General features: G+C 41.8%; 1 protein-coding gene across 2 annotated transcripts in view; it reads left to right on the top strand.

Moving 5' to 3' along the window:
• Positions 1-386: 386 nt before the first annotated feature.
• LOC122796298 (genetic suppressor element 1-like) overlaps positions 387-14356 on the top strand; it is a 471843-nt gene continuing 457873 nt past the window's right edge. Inside the window, exon 1 of one of the 2 annotated variants that reach the window (XM_044064664.1) lies at positions 387-579. In XM_044064664.1, coding sequence (XP_043920599.1) covers positions 501-579 — 79 coding nt within the window. In that variant the 5' untranslated portion in view covers positions 387-500. The remainder of the gene's footprint in view (positions 580-14356) is intronic. The other variant, XM_044064665.1, reaches the window with a different exon arrangement.

Raw genomic sequence — 14356 nt, 5'->3', positions numbered from 1 at the left:
TCATATGTGTGTGTGTGTGTATGTGTGTGTGTCTGTGTGCGTGTGTGTGTCTGCGTGTGTGTGCATGCGTGTGTGTGTGTGTGTGTGTGTGTGTGTGTGTGTGTGTGTGTGTGTGTGTGTGTGTGTGTGTGTGTGTGTGTGTGTGCGCGTATATATGTATGGACAGGCAGAAACACGCATTGCAAACACATAAAGTGTGTATACACACACATCCACACCCACACACACAAACCCAACCCCCCCTACACACACACACGCACTGTGAATGCTGCAGTCAGCAGTGGCCATCACATACTGTACTATAGTCGCATAACGCTATTCTACTGCAGCCCAGACAAACGTGTTGCAGTGACACATTCTAACAAGCCAATCAGATACAGCAGGCCATTTCCTCAACTTCACAACATCTTGCTAAAATAGATATTTCTATAAAAAAAGCGTGATACAGATGGGATAGAAGCCTCTGTGAAGATCACACAGCTCAAGCCAAAATCTCAGGAATGGCTTCTAACTTCACTTCTATGTACCTCCAAATGAAACTGAAGGATCCTAGGAGACACATTCCAAGAAGTGCTAGTGGTAAGAAGCAGATGTAAATAAATTACTCCTAATCTTTGTATTATTGAAATGTAAGGGAAACAGATAACTAAAGATTTAAACGCTAACGTTACTGCCGAGTATTATATGCAATAGTAATGCAGAGAATTCCAGATATGGGTAGTACCTCTATAACTCTTGTAACTCTTTTATAGAATATCATCATATTGCCAAGTTTGCATGACAGTTTACATTAGTGATCTTGGGACAGCGCTAAGTTAAGCTTCTTGTTTGTGATGATACAATAATGTATAGCTCAAAGCGCATTCTCAGAAATCAGTATTTCTGTTAAAGACAGTGAATTAACATTGCCATCATTTACACCGTTACAAAAACAGCATTTTTTTTGCTACTGTTGAATGATAGTGTCGCACATGTATTTTAAGAAGAGGTGCAGAAGTTGTGGCTTTGACAGGAGCACACTTGCAGAGAAAATAATATTATTTCGCACTTATGTCAGGTTTAAAAAAGTCACCGTGTGTCGGTTTTCCATTTGTAGGTTTCCCATTCATTAATAAGTATCTATTATCTATGGCTCCGTATAAAGTAATATTAAAGAAAATCATGCACAGTTCTTATCCTAACATTACTTTTTATCAATAACTTAACCTGTAGCCAAGAGCTGCCTATTAACATTCGCTATTATTAGAGCAAAGATGAGGAACAGCACAGTAAGCATATCCTCTCAGTTCTGCTTTTGTGGTTAGCCCTAGTTTTCGCTATCAGGTCTGAACAAGATGACCTTACTCATAGTTCCCCTTCCGGCTTGTGGTTAGAGACACAGGAAGCAGTCAGTGGTGGGGACTGAAGTAAAGAGATGAAACCAACCAAATTAGAGCTTTGGGAATTCTATTATATTTATTGTTCTAACCACAGTTTGACATTTCTCCAACTTTCATAGAATGATGCATTGTTTCATACTGTATTTGTGTATTACTTATATTTTAATAAGCAAGTGGTTTAAGTGTGCTAAATGGCCTGTTTTGCAAGCATGCTAAGTCTGAGCTTTCTGTGTGAATGATTTGACTTTTTTTTCCCTTACAGCTGAGTGGCTCTTTGCTTTTATTATTTGTGTTTATATTCAAATCTGCCTAATCTCTTCTTAAATGTTGCAGCTAAAATTAATTTAGAAACATTTTTAATATTTATTAGGAAGTGTACCAGCTACACCATGGCTTAAAACAACAAAATGTTACCACTTATTACAACATTGGCAATTGCCTGAAAACCTTGATAGTTACTTAAACACTAAACTACTTCAATGTTCTTAAAAAACTGTGATGTATATTTTTTTTGTCTTCAATGACTGCAATGAGACTTACATTTGTTACAAGTGCAGTTACATTTGCTTATGATACATTCAGTCTTGGTTACCAATAATATGCAATCATTTATATATTTATAGGTAGAGCTATCAATGTTTGAATTAAGTTTACAACTATCTTCCCTATCATCACTTTTCCACATTTTTCTTGCTCCCCCAAACATTTGGGCCTTAGTAATAAACAGTGAAGACTCAACTGTAAATTGTAAAGTCTGAGCCTTGTAAAGTCTAAATTGTAAAGTTGAAGACTCTTGTAACTACTGCTATATCTCTACTCTTACATTAACACTTCTTGACACTACAGTGCACAACTAACGCTGGGTACATCATCCTAATGCAATTTGAATAATTGGTCTAGCTTCCACTTTTGCATATCCATGTATACAGCTGTTCCACTAGAAATGCATACATATATTTATATTTCAGATCAACATGATATTGTGATTGTACTAGTGTGAAAGTATTGTACCAGAGTGACTGCATCATCATCATCTTTCGGCTGTTCCCGTTAGGGGTCGCCACAGCAGATCACCTGTTTCCATTTCTTCCTGTCCTCTGCATCTTGCTCTGTCACACCAACCACCTGCATGTCCTCTCTCACCACATCCATAAACCTCATCTTAGGCCTTCCTATTTTCCTGTTACCTAGTAGCTTCATCCTTAGCATCTTTTTCCCAGTATACTCAGCATCCCTCCTCAGCACATGTCCAAACCAACGTAATTGTGCCTCTCTGGCTTTGTCTCCAAACCTTCCAACCTGGGCTGACCCTCTAATATACTTATTCCTAATCCTGTCCACCCTCGTCACACCCAGTGCAAATCTTAACATCTTTAATTCTGCCACATCCAGCTCAAACTCCTGCCTTTTTGTCAATGCCACTGTCTCGAACCCATATAACATAGCTGGTCTCACTACCCTCTTGTAGACCTTCCCTTTCACTCTTACAGGTACTTGTCTGTCACAAATCACTCCTGACACTCTTCTCCACCCACTCCATCCTGCCTGTACTCTCTTCTTCACCTCTTTTCCACACTCACCATTACTCTGAACTATTGACCCCCAGTATTTAAACTCATCCACCTTCGCCACCTCTACTACTTGCATCCTCACCATTCCTCTATCCTCCCTCTCACTCACACACATATATTCTGTCTTAGTCCTGCTGACCTTCATTCCTCTTCTCTCTAGAGCATATCTCCATCTCTCAAGGGTCTTCTCCACCTGTTCCCTACTCTCACTACAGATCACAATGTCATCTGCAAACATCATAGTCCACGGGGACTCCTGTCTGATCTCGTCTGTCAACCTGTCCATCACCATTGCAAATAAGAAAGGGCTCAGAGCTGATCCTTAATGTAACCCCACCTCCACCTTAAACGCATCCATCACTCCCACCACAGACCTCACTGCTGTCACACTACCCTCGTACATATCCTGTACCACTCTTACATACTTTTCTGACACTCCTGACTTCCTCATACAATACCACAACTCCTCTCTAGGCACCCTGTCATATGCTTTCTCTAAGTCTACAAAAACACAATGCAACTCCTTCTGACATTCTCTATACTTCTCCATCGACACTCTCAGAGCAAAGATAGCATCTGTAGTGCTCTTTCCTAGCATGAAACCATACTGCTGATCACTAATCATCACGTCCCTTCTTAACCTTGCTTCCACTACTCTTTCCCATAACTTCATGCTGTGACTGATCAATTTAATCCCTCTGTAGTTACTACAGCTCTGCACATCACCCTTATTCTTAAAAATCGGTACCAAAAGACTTTTTCTCCATTCCTCAGGCATCCTCTCACTTTCCAAGATGTCATTAAACAATCTGGTTAAAAACTCCACTGCCAATTCACCTAAACACCTCCATGCTTCCACAGGTATGTCATCTGGGCCAACAGCCTTTCCATTCTGCATTCTCTTCATAGCTATCCTTGCTTCCTCCTTGCTAATCCATTGCACTTCATGATTTACTATCCCTACATCATCCAACCTTCTCTCCCTCTCATTCTCTTCATTCATCAACCCCTCAAAGTAATCTTTCCATTTCCTCAACACACTCTCCTCACTTGTGAGTATGTTTCCCTCATTATCCCTTATCACCTTTACCTGCTGCACATCTTTCCTAGCTCGGTCCCTCTATTTAGCCAATTGGTACAGGTCCTTTTCTCCCTCCTTAGTGTCCAACCTTTCATACAACTCTTCATATGCCTTATCCTTAGCCTTTGCCACCTCTCTGTTTGCCATGCACCTCATCTCCTTATACTCCTGTCTACTTTCTTCATCTCTCTGACAATCCCACTTCTTCTTTGCCAACCTCTTTCTCTGTATACTCTCCTGTACTTCCTCATTCCACCACCATGCCTCCTTGTCATCCTTCCTCTGTCCAGATGTGATACCAAGCACCTTTCTAGCCATCTCCCTTACTAGCTCTGCTGTAGTTACCCAGTTATTTGGTAACTCTTCACTGCCACCCAGTGCCTGCCTTAACTCATCCCTGAACTCCACCTCACAATTACCCTTTTTCAATTTCCACCACTTGATCCTTGGTGCTGTCCTCACACTCCTCCTCCTCTTCTTGATAACCAATGTCATCCTACAAACCACTATCCTATGCTGCCTAACTACACTTTCTCCGGTCACCACTTTACAGTCTCCAATCTCTTTCAAACTGGCCCTCCTACATAAGATATAATCCACCTGTGTGCATCATCCACCACTCTTGTATGTCACCCTATGCTCCTTCCTCTTGTTAAAATACATATTCACCACAGCCACTACCATCTGACCTTCTGCATTCCTTTGTTTAACACCATACCTACCCATCACTTCCTCATCCCCTTTGTTCCCTTCACCAACATGCCCATTGAAATCTGCTCCAATCACCACTCTCTCACCCTTGGGTACAGTCATCACAACTTCATCCAATTCACTCCAAAATGTTTCTTTCTCATTCATTGCACACCCAACTTGTGGTGCATATGCACTAACAACATTCATCATTACACCATGAATTTCCAGCTTCATAAACATCACTCTATCCGACACTCTTTTCATCTCCAAAACACTCTCAGCATACTGTTCCTTCAGAATAACTCCTACGCCATTTCTCCTCCCATCCACACCATAATAAAACAATTTGAACCCACCTCCAATACACCTAGCCTTACTCCCCTTCCATCTGGTCTCTTGCACACACAATATAACAACCTTCCTTCTGTCCATCATATCAGCTAGCTCTCTCCCTATACCAGTCATACTGCCAACATTCAAAGTTCCGACCCTCACTACCACAGTCCTAGCCTTTCTCCTCTCTTCCTGCCTTCGGCCATGTCTTCCGCCTCTTCTCCTCCTTCGGCCAACAGTAGCCCAAACCAGAGTGACTGCATAAACATGAATAATATGTTTAGTACTCTCTACTTGATAATGATATTTTACAGAGGTGTATATTTTGTTATACTTCTGCTATTCATCACAAAATGTAACTCTGATTTTTTTTGTACTCATGGGATGAGACCAACATTTGTCACTTGTGATCAGTGCTCTATCCTGGTAAACAGACTGCAAGGTGGAAAGTCATGAGAGGTGCATGCAACAGCAGCAGCAGTGGCAGTACTGCAGCAGAGGTAGAGGCATGTGTAAAACACTGCAGCACTGACAAAGAGGTGCTGCATGGTCCACACTAATTGGCCATGACACAGACAGCGCCAAACAAAATGATGCCTGCATTATCATACCCAGGCTATACATGGTAGTGCATGTACTGGCCAAGCTGTGCATCAGACATCACCATACCCACACAGGTTGGGGGGGGGGGGGCACAGTCATTGGCACTTGAACAGGTTGGGGCAGAGTGACAGGTTACTGCAGCATTATAATATGGGGTAGGGCCATGGAAGGTGAACATGACTGCCACATAATCTAGGAATATGTGGGAAGCCAAGATTGCATCCTCCAGGTTTGCAGGTGATCGGCTACAATGTCACTGCTGGTAGTGTCTCCTGCATTGGCTTGTGGTGTTTGGGGTTCAATGCAGTTTATGAGAGGGAAGTACCAGAACTATGAGACCATGTGCAGTGAACCATAATGGGGCATTCCTTGTGTTGATCTTGATGAGCATCACTGCCCATGATCTTGACAACTCTCATGATCATAGGTGGCAGGATATGGGCTTACAGGTGACACAGAAGGGGAAGAGCCAGGGGTCTGTGTGTACACAGCATGTTAACATGCCTTAAGTGTTGATCCAGGTGAGTGTCTAGCTTCCACTTTTGCATATTCTTGACATGCCTGATGCCCATAATCAGGGCGCCAAGCTGTATGCTCACATACAATAGTGGTGCTCATCAGTGGTTTGACTTTGGCTGGTCTGTGGCCAGTCACCTCACATCTGGATTTTTCTATGAACTGCATGTACTGTGGAGGCAGAACAGATGGTATTTACAATCTGTCTTTTGCAAGCACCCACTGAAGTCACATTTGCCACCATTGACCTCGGCTGCATGGTGCGCTCCTGCTCCTATACTCCATGTTACTATGCAGATGATGTGCATTGTCCCAAAAGTCATTCAGCATACTCACCATATCCACAATGCTGTTGGCAGTAGACATTTGTGCCTCAACCCCGGACATGCAATATGGCTGGTGAAAGCTGACTGTTTTAGGCATATAAGGGAAAATCCTGGTATCGTAGTAATGTCTCCTACTCCTGTGTCTATCCCCTATGGTAGGTAAGCCTATCTCAGTGACGGTGCACATATCAGATGCTGTGTGGAGTAGGGGGCACGTGAGTAACCTGTTAGGGACTTAAAGTTATAATTTGTCCGCCATGTACTGGTGACATGTATGCTCAGCTGATATCTCTACAAGGGCTTCTGTAATGGTGAATGTGAGTGATCTCTCCCCATTGGTGTTTCAGACAGTGCCACTGTATCATTGTACTGAGATACCTACATGCTGATATCACTGTTAGCCATGGGTACACTGCTGATATCAACTCTGTGTTGTCCGGTTGTGATAGATCCCACACCAGTAGAACCTTTGAAAGTATGAATACAGTCCCTGCAAAACCTAAGTAATGTATGCTAACCCTAACCTTAACCCTACCCCTAACCCTAGCCCTAACCCTAACCCTAACATGCAGCTTACCTTAAATAGCTCTTTCTATAACACTATCGCTACACAAGACAGCTCAGACACTTTCCATACACACTACACACACACTCTAAACCTATCCCCTTGACTAACCCTTATCCTATCCCAAAACACTCACACTTGCACAGAAGCTCTCAGTCCCACAATTTACCTCTGATGACCAATCTAAGTCAGCCAATACAGCCATTGCACAAACAGCCTTTCACAGAAAACATTCAGCAGTTGACTTGCACAGTGCAAGTTAGTGTCAACCAGATAAGTGCAACCAGGATTTGAGATAATACTGTGTGAAGGTGTTGTGCAGCGAATGATGATGGAGGATAAGGAAAGCGTTGCAGAAAACTCACATTCTGAGGAGGAGAAGAGTAGTGAAGTGGAATTAAATGTTTAACACAAGGCAAAAGGCTGTCTTGAAAAATATGAATCTGACATAATGTAAAAGAAGCAATGAGGGTGCTGGAAGAGGCTAAAAAGGATTTGTTGCAATTAACAGGACTGTTTGGTGATAATGTGTCATGATTAGAAGTGACTGTAATTGAGGATACTGAGTTCTTACATAATTAAGCCACCATGAAGTCAATTTATCATCAAGTCAATGAAATTTGTAACAAGGCATTCAAAACAGTCTGATAAGGTAATAAGTGGAACAGCAATTAGTTCCAATGGAAGATAAAATTGGAAAAAACTTTGAGGTTGACCAGAGTACTAGGAGTAGAAGAAAGCATTTGGTCTGTGTAAAAACAAAGATGGAACAAGGGATAGGATTGTCCAAAAACCCAATGAGTGACAGAAAAAGTGATGCAATTACTATTCACTGAAACCAAACAGTGAGGCTTAAGATTTAACCAACCTACTGGCTGATAAGTTTAGCTGAACTTTACCCCTTTCTCTCTCTTCTATCTATTCCTCAAGATATACTTGAAACTGGCTGACCTCCAAGTGTCACACAAGACCAAGTCCTAAAAATGCTATCAAAAGCTAAAAATACTGCATTGATGTGGCCTGACAATATCCATGGATACATCTTAATAGTAAGAAGCACAATTGAGCCAAACTCCTAACAACACTGCTCAGCCTCATCCTCCATACAGGTTTTTGTACCCAGTGAATGGAGAACAGACAGTCATTCCACCTGCATATGTCTGACAGGCCTCATATGCAAAGCATGGAAAGACTTACCATGGAACTAATCAATAAGGACACAGGGAACCTCCAAGCACTGGACCCGTTGTTTAGACTCATCAAGGGCAGGTCATGCTTAGTCAACCTGGTGGACCTTTTTGAATAGTTCACCAGAGCAATGGATGAAGTAAAAAAGGTACACACTGCATACCTCGACTTGGACAAAGCTTTTGACACAATCCCTATTCAGGCCTAGTAGAAAAGCTAAATAAACTGGGAATAAACCTCTATGTTACCCAATGAATTGCCAATTGGCTCACAGACAGGATGCAGGTAATCAAAATAGTGGAAGTTACCTCCACAAAGAGATCAGTCACCAGTGGATTTCCCAGGGTTCTATGCTGTGACCTCTCCTGTTTGGCATCTACTTCTGTAATGTAAAACCAATGCCAAACAGCTGTGGCTGACTAAGTCTGCAAATGACTGCCTGCTAGAACAGGCACTGAATCACATAATTACTTAGCCATCCTTTAGGAAGGTCTGTCCCAAGTAAATAAATAAATAACTGGTGCCAAAATCATGGACTGAAACTAAATGGCAAAAAATGCATCTAATCCATTTGCAAGGATTAGGCTAATCTAACACCGAATAGTATAGGTTAATTCAAGCACCAAAAGGGAAGCTGGCTAGGCTTAAAATGCTCACAAAGGCAGACAGCCTTGTACTTCCATATGAAGCGATAAGAAGGGGGGATAAAGAAGAATGGGGCTAAATTTGAAAAACTGTAAAGAAATGATATGATAAAATACAATGTATGATTATGGTCTGAGAGTACTTTTATATTATTTGTACAAGATGGCATATGTATTATGTGCTTCAACAATGCCATTGGGATGTACAAATATGTTTATGTTAGAGCAATCTGCAGATCTGACAAGGAAATTAATCTGCATTTGAAAATGTGTAATAAATATGACTATGGCCTGGGTTAAATTGCATATTATATCTACTGTTTCTTTGAATTTAAATTAAAATATGAGTCATTCACAGCAAGTACAAACTACATTTTCCTTTGAGCTGTCGAATGGTTTGCATCAGACAATACAAGGCTGTACCATTTGTATATGAATAGGGATTAAATCTCCCCAGTTGTTCAGTGAGGAGCTAACATAAATGCCAAAGAGCAGGAGCCTAAGCATAGAACCCAAAGGCATAACTTTGTCACCTTTACTCAAGAGGACAGGTCACACCCCATCTGGACTGAATGTCTGATACTAGTTCATGGCAGTCTCACGTAAGCCAAGAGCTGTGAGCCTGTGTATTTGTTGAAGTGGCTTATAGTGTCAAAGGTACCAGACAGATCTAGAAATAGTCCTAATACTACTTTGCCATTGCTTAGCTTTTCTCTAAGATACATGAACAAGGGTAATAGTGCAGTCCTGATGGCAAAGCCCTCTCTAAAATCACATTTGGAGGTACTTAGGAAGTTTTGGGCCTTAGTGTATGTGTTCCACTGTTGATGGATGCTTTGCTTTAGGTCTTTGGCCACATAGTTAAGGATGTTAATAGTTGTGCAACTGTCAGGTTCTTGTCATGCACCTGCTTTGTGTACTGGTATGACATATTAAATGTCCGGTAACATAGCAACCAGAACCTCACTAATACTCTTATTAATTTAGACGGTCAAATGAAGGACAAGTGAGAAGTTTTGTGCATTTTTTTGTGTGGAAGTGTGAGTTAATTCTGCACCATAGTAGTAGCAATAAGGAGTTGTGACTCATAGGATATCCTGCATTTTTGTGCGTATTTTCTGCTCTACGTAGAAAGATCATAATCTACAAAGAGTGTAAGTCAGTGGTTTATCTATATATTTTTTTCTGGAGGTGACTGATTGGGGAACTGACACTGTGGTCCATAATATGGACACATCTTAAGGTCAGATGATTATAAGTGAATTGATCCCACTGTTATTAAGTAGTTTTGTCCAGTGATAAGGGCAATAGTTGGATGTGATGTTCAGGTCCTTAATTCCAATATTATTAGCAAAAGAGCTATTTTATGGAATAATAGGTAATGCTGAATGTGAGCTGATGTGGTAGTTATTTAAGACAATAAGCAACATTACACATGTAAAGGACAAGGCTGTAGTTGTAATTGTGCCCATGTGTAGGGACTCAAGTGAGCATGTGTTATGGTATTAAAATGTTTAATGAAGACAGTTGCACTCAACGTTTGTATATTTTGTTATCAGTATTCATTCCAGTTAGGAAGATAAAGTGGAATGACCTCTAGAATGAGTTCATTTAAATGGGACAAACTGTGTGTTTCAGTGCAAGAGGCTGAGTGATGTTACAGGCCAGAGATAAGAAGCTAGGAAATTGATATGAGAGGGATACTAGATTAAGAAATGAAGAGATTACCTAGGAACGTGAGCAAAGGGCAGTGTAACATTTCTTCTTACAGAGCAGAGCCTTGAAATGAATTAGTGGGGAAGTGGGGGGGGGGGGTCTTATGAATTAGGACAAGTTTTCTATTTCAGTTTTTTACAATTCTGACTAAAATTAGTTAGCATAACCCCCAATTAGTATGGACTTAAATCACTGTTGAAGAGACTGGTCACATTTGTGGTTATTCATCATCATTATCATCATCATCAACCCCCCTTTTCCCATTTTCTACATGGGGTGGGGGTGTAATGTCAACTGTCACCATCTGTCTCTTTTCAAGTGGCTATTCCTATGTTGATAAGTACAAGGCCCTAAACTATTGCTTGAGGGGTGATGTACTTTCACAACTTAATTCGACTAATTTGGGACTAGGCAAAGGATGGGGGTGAGAGAGGTATATGGAGTGATAAATATATACAACATATTTGACTGAGTATGGTACTTTGTTCTTTTCCTGCTCAAACAAATATTCCTTTCAGCTGTGTTAAAGTTCAGTCATATGAGACTCCATCATATGTCAGCAATTTTAAAGAGTTTGGAAAGAGGCATGACCAGGTGGTCATGAGCCAGAGTAGCAACAAATCACTATGTTAATAGTGGTGACAACAGACCTGGAGTAATATTTGAGGAGAGACTGATGAGATGAATGTAGGTGACAGTCTTGCTAAAGGGTTGCTTAGAGGTACTGTCAGAGAGAAGACTCAAAAACTGGATAAGTGCAGTGCATTATGGGAGAGTGAAGAGTGTTTTGAATTACCATCCAAAAACTTTTATCTTTGAGAAATAGTTACCCAGTTTACATGGAAACCCAGAAAACATCTTGCACGGAACAGCAATTAGCCATTCAGCTTTTTTTTCCCTAAACTGTGGTCACTACCCGTAAGCAGAACTAGGCTGCTGGTGGTTTCTAAAATGTTGTCTCTTCTTCTGATTAAACTCAGATGACTACTCAATCTTTCAGATGACTCTGCTGTATTATCTTAGTAAACATACACAAAATGTGATGACCTCACCCAAAATATGATGACCATACCCAAAATCTGATCACCATACACAAAAGGTGAACCAAATCGAAGCTGTGGGCATCCAGTGGTCTGTATACTACATATAATTGAACTTCTGGATGTTCCAGCCTTGCCATCATTCAACTGGAGTTACAGATTTCTGTGGGAATTTTGTCCATTTTGATCCCTTTGTATCTCTTTTTGTAAATGCCACTATATCTCCACCAGTTCTTGCCCTGCCTGAGGCCAGTAATCAAGGGCATACCTCTTAACTGTCCATATTTTTGCCAACTGTCCAGATTTTTGACTCATATTTTTGATCTGTTTCTCATAAAATCTGTAGTTTTCTGGCAAATCATTGAGGACTGATGCCAGTAAATAATGACAGATATTTGAATTTTAAACTTCATATCATTCAGAAAATACATAGTCATACAAAAACATTTATACTAACAACTTTCTAAGTTTATATGATTAGTATTTAAAATCTGTCCCTATTTTTGGGCTTTTGTACCCCAATTTATAGGTTCATAGGTAGGTACTAGGCTATCTGCCTGAACGCATTTATAAGCCTAGCCAGAATGTGCTGGCTTTTGCCACCCCCTTATATTGTTCCCTGTGCCTCTGTCCAGCAGAGCCACTGAAGTGATACCCGGGGTAAACTTTCTGTTTCCCATTCACTCGTCAAGGTTTCTTTTGAAGAGTGTTAGCGAGGAGCTCTGCCTAATGTAGATTGGGATCTTGTTCCAAAGCATGGGAAGTCTCTGGGACAGGAATCTATCCCTCCAGCACATCCTATTTATTGTTGTGATGAGGTTTAGATACCTAGAGCATGTGGCTCGAGGGGATAAGGTTTTCTTTAGGTGCAGCATGCCCATCAATTCTGGGTTGGGCTGTCTGGGTTGTCAGGCAGAGATCACCTCTGAGTAGGCGGTATGCAACCGAGTACAGCTGGAGTTTCTTCAGTTGAGCTGCATAGGGCATCTGTTTGAGGCCAATGATCCTCTTGGTGAGGTACTTCTGTGGTCTTTCCAGCTGTTGCAGGTGTCTTGTAAGGTACATCCCAAATGGGGCATTGTACTCTATGATGGGTCTGATGAGTGATGAGTAGAGGGGCACAATGACTTCTTTTGATCTGGATGCGAACCCTTTTGTGATTAGGTGGGCCACATAGAAGGATTTCCTAACCATTTTGGCAATGTGATTATCAAAGGTGAGATTACTATCTACTTGGGTCCCCAGATCCCTTATTACATCTTCCGTATTTAGGGGACTACCACCTATGTGGTAGTTTGTGGGTACTTTGTTTTTTCCAAAGGGGATGACTATGCACTTTTTGGCATTTAGCTTGAGGCCATGATTTTGACACCAGGTATCTGTCTCAGTGAGACCCTTTTGGAGGATGTCTGTGTCAGCCAGAGAGTCAGTTATAGACCCTAGTTTGCAGTCGTTTGCAAACTTGGTCAGGCATAGTCCTCCTGTGCTTGCCTGTACCTCTGAGAAGTATATGCCGAACAGGAGGGGTCCTAGGACTGAGCCCTGGGGAATGCCACTTGTAACTGGTTTAGAGTCAGACCTAGCTCCCACAACTCTCACCATGTGGGTTCTGTCTGTGAGCCAGTTGGCAACCCATCTTGTGATGTAGGGGTTTATGTTCAGGCTGGTGAGCTTGTCTATAATACCAGAATGGGGAATGGTGTCGAAGGCCTTAGTGAGGTCTAGGTAGGCTGTGTGTACCACCTTTCCCTCGTCTATAGCCTTGGTAACTGCCTCAAAGGAGTCCACCAGGTTTAAGAGGCATGATCTGCCCTTAACAAAGCCGAACTAGGTAGGGTCCAGTGTTATAGGTTCCCAATGTCTCTGTTAATGAGTTCCATGATGATGCGCTCCATAGCCTTGCACACCAAGCTAGTCAGGTTTATAGGGCGATAGTTCCCCGGGGTCTGTTGTGGCTCCACCTTTGTGGAGCGGAATAACCATTGCTGTGTGCCACTATATGGGTATGTAGCCTGTGGAGAGGCTGAGTTTGAACAGTGTGTTTAGGTGAGGGGTTAGTTTATCTTTGAGCTCATGTAGGACACAGCCTGGGACACCGTCCGGTCCCATTGGTGCTGTGTTTTTGGCTTTGGAGAGGGCTGTTTTAACCTGAGTGTTTGTGATTTCAGGTACTCTACATTCTTCTGGTATGGTTATGGGCCCTTTTGGGGGTGAGGGGGGGGGTGAAGTTTGCGCTGAACCGGTCTGCCAGGATGTTGGCGATATTGATCGGTTCAGTGTATTTTATGCCATTCTGCACTAACTCCAAGCAGATCTGAGGATTGCCACTTAGATTCTTGACATAGCTAAAGAATGCCTTGTGGTTATCTTTAGAGTCCTTGGCAATTTTTCTTTCAAAGCTTGCCTTGGATGATTTTATGAGGGATCGTAGTTTCTTGCTGATACTGATCAGGGATGTCTTCCCTTCTTGGGATTTTACTCTTTTCTGTACTAGTTTCCTCCTTCTATTGTTTAGCTTGTTTATGGCAGGAGTCCACCAGACTGGTTTCCTTTTCTTGGAGGAGTGAGTCTTGGTTTTGCTTGGGATGGCATGATCCATGCATTCTTGTAGGTGCCTGTAGAATGCATTAGTAAATGATTTTGCAGCTTGGACAGCATTATCCTTCATCATGGGTGCTTTGAAACTTTCCACCTTGGTCTT

Source organism: Protopterus annectens, chromosome 3.part0 (genome assembly GCF_019279795.1).
Source record: "Protopterus annectens isolate FY-2018-M chromosome 3.part0, PAN1.0, whole genome shotgun sequence".
Taxonomy (NCBI): Eukaryota; Metazoa; Chordata; order Ceratodontiformes; family Protopteridae; genus Protopterus; species Protopterus annectens.
Note: the sequence above shows the minus strand (reverse complement) of the source record. Positions and strands in the feature narration are given on the sequence as shown.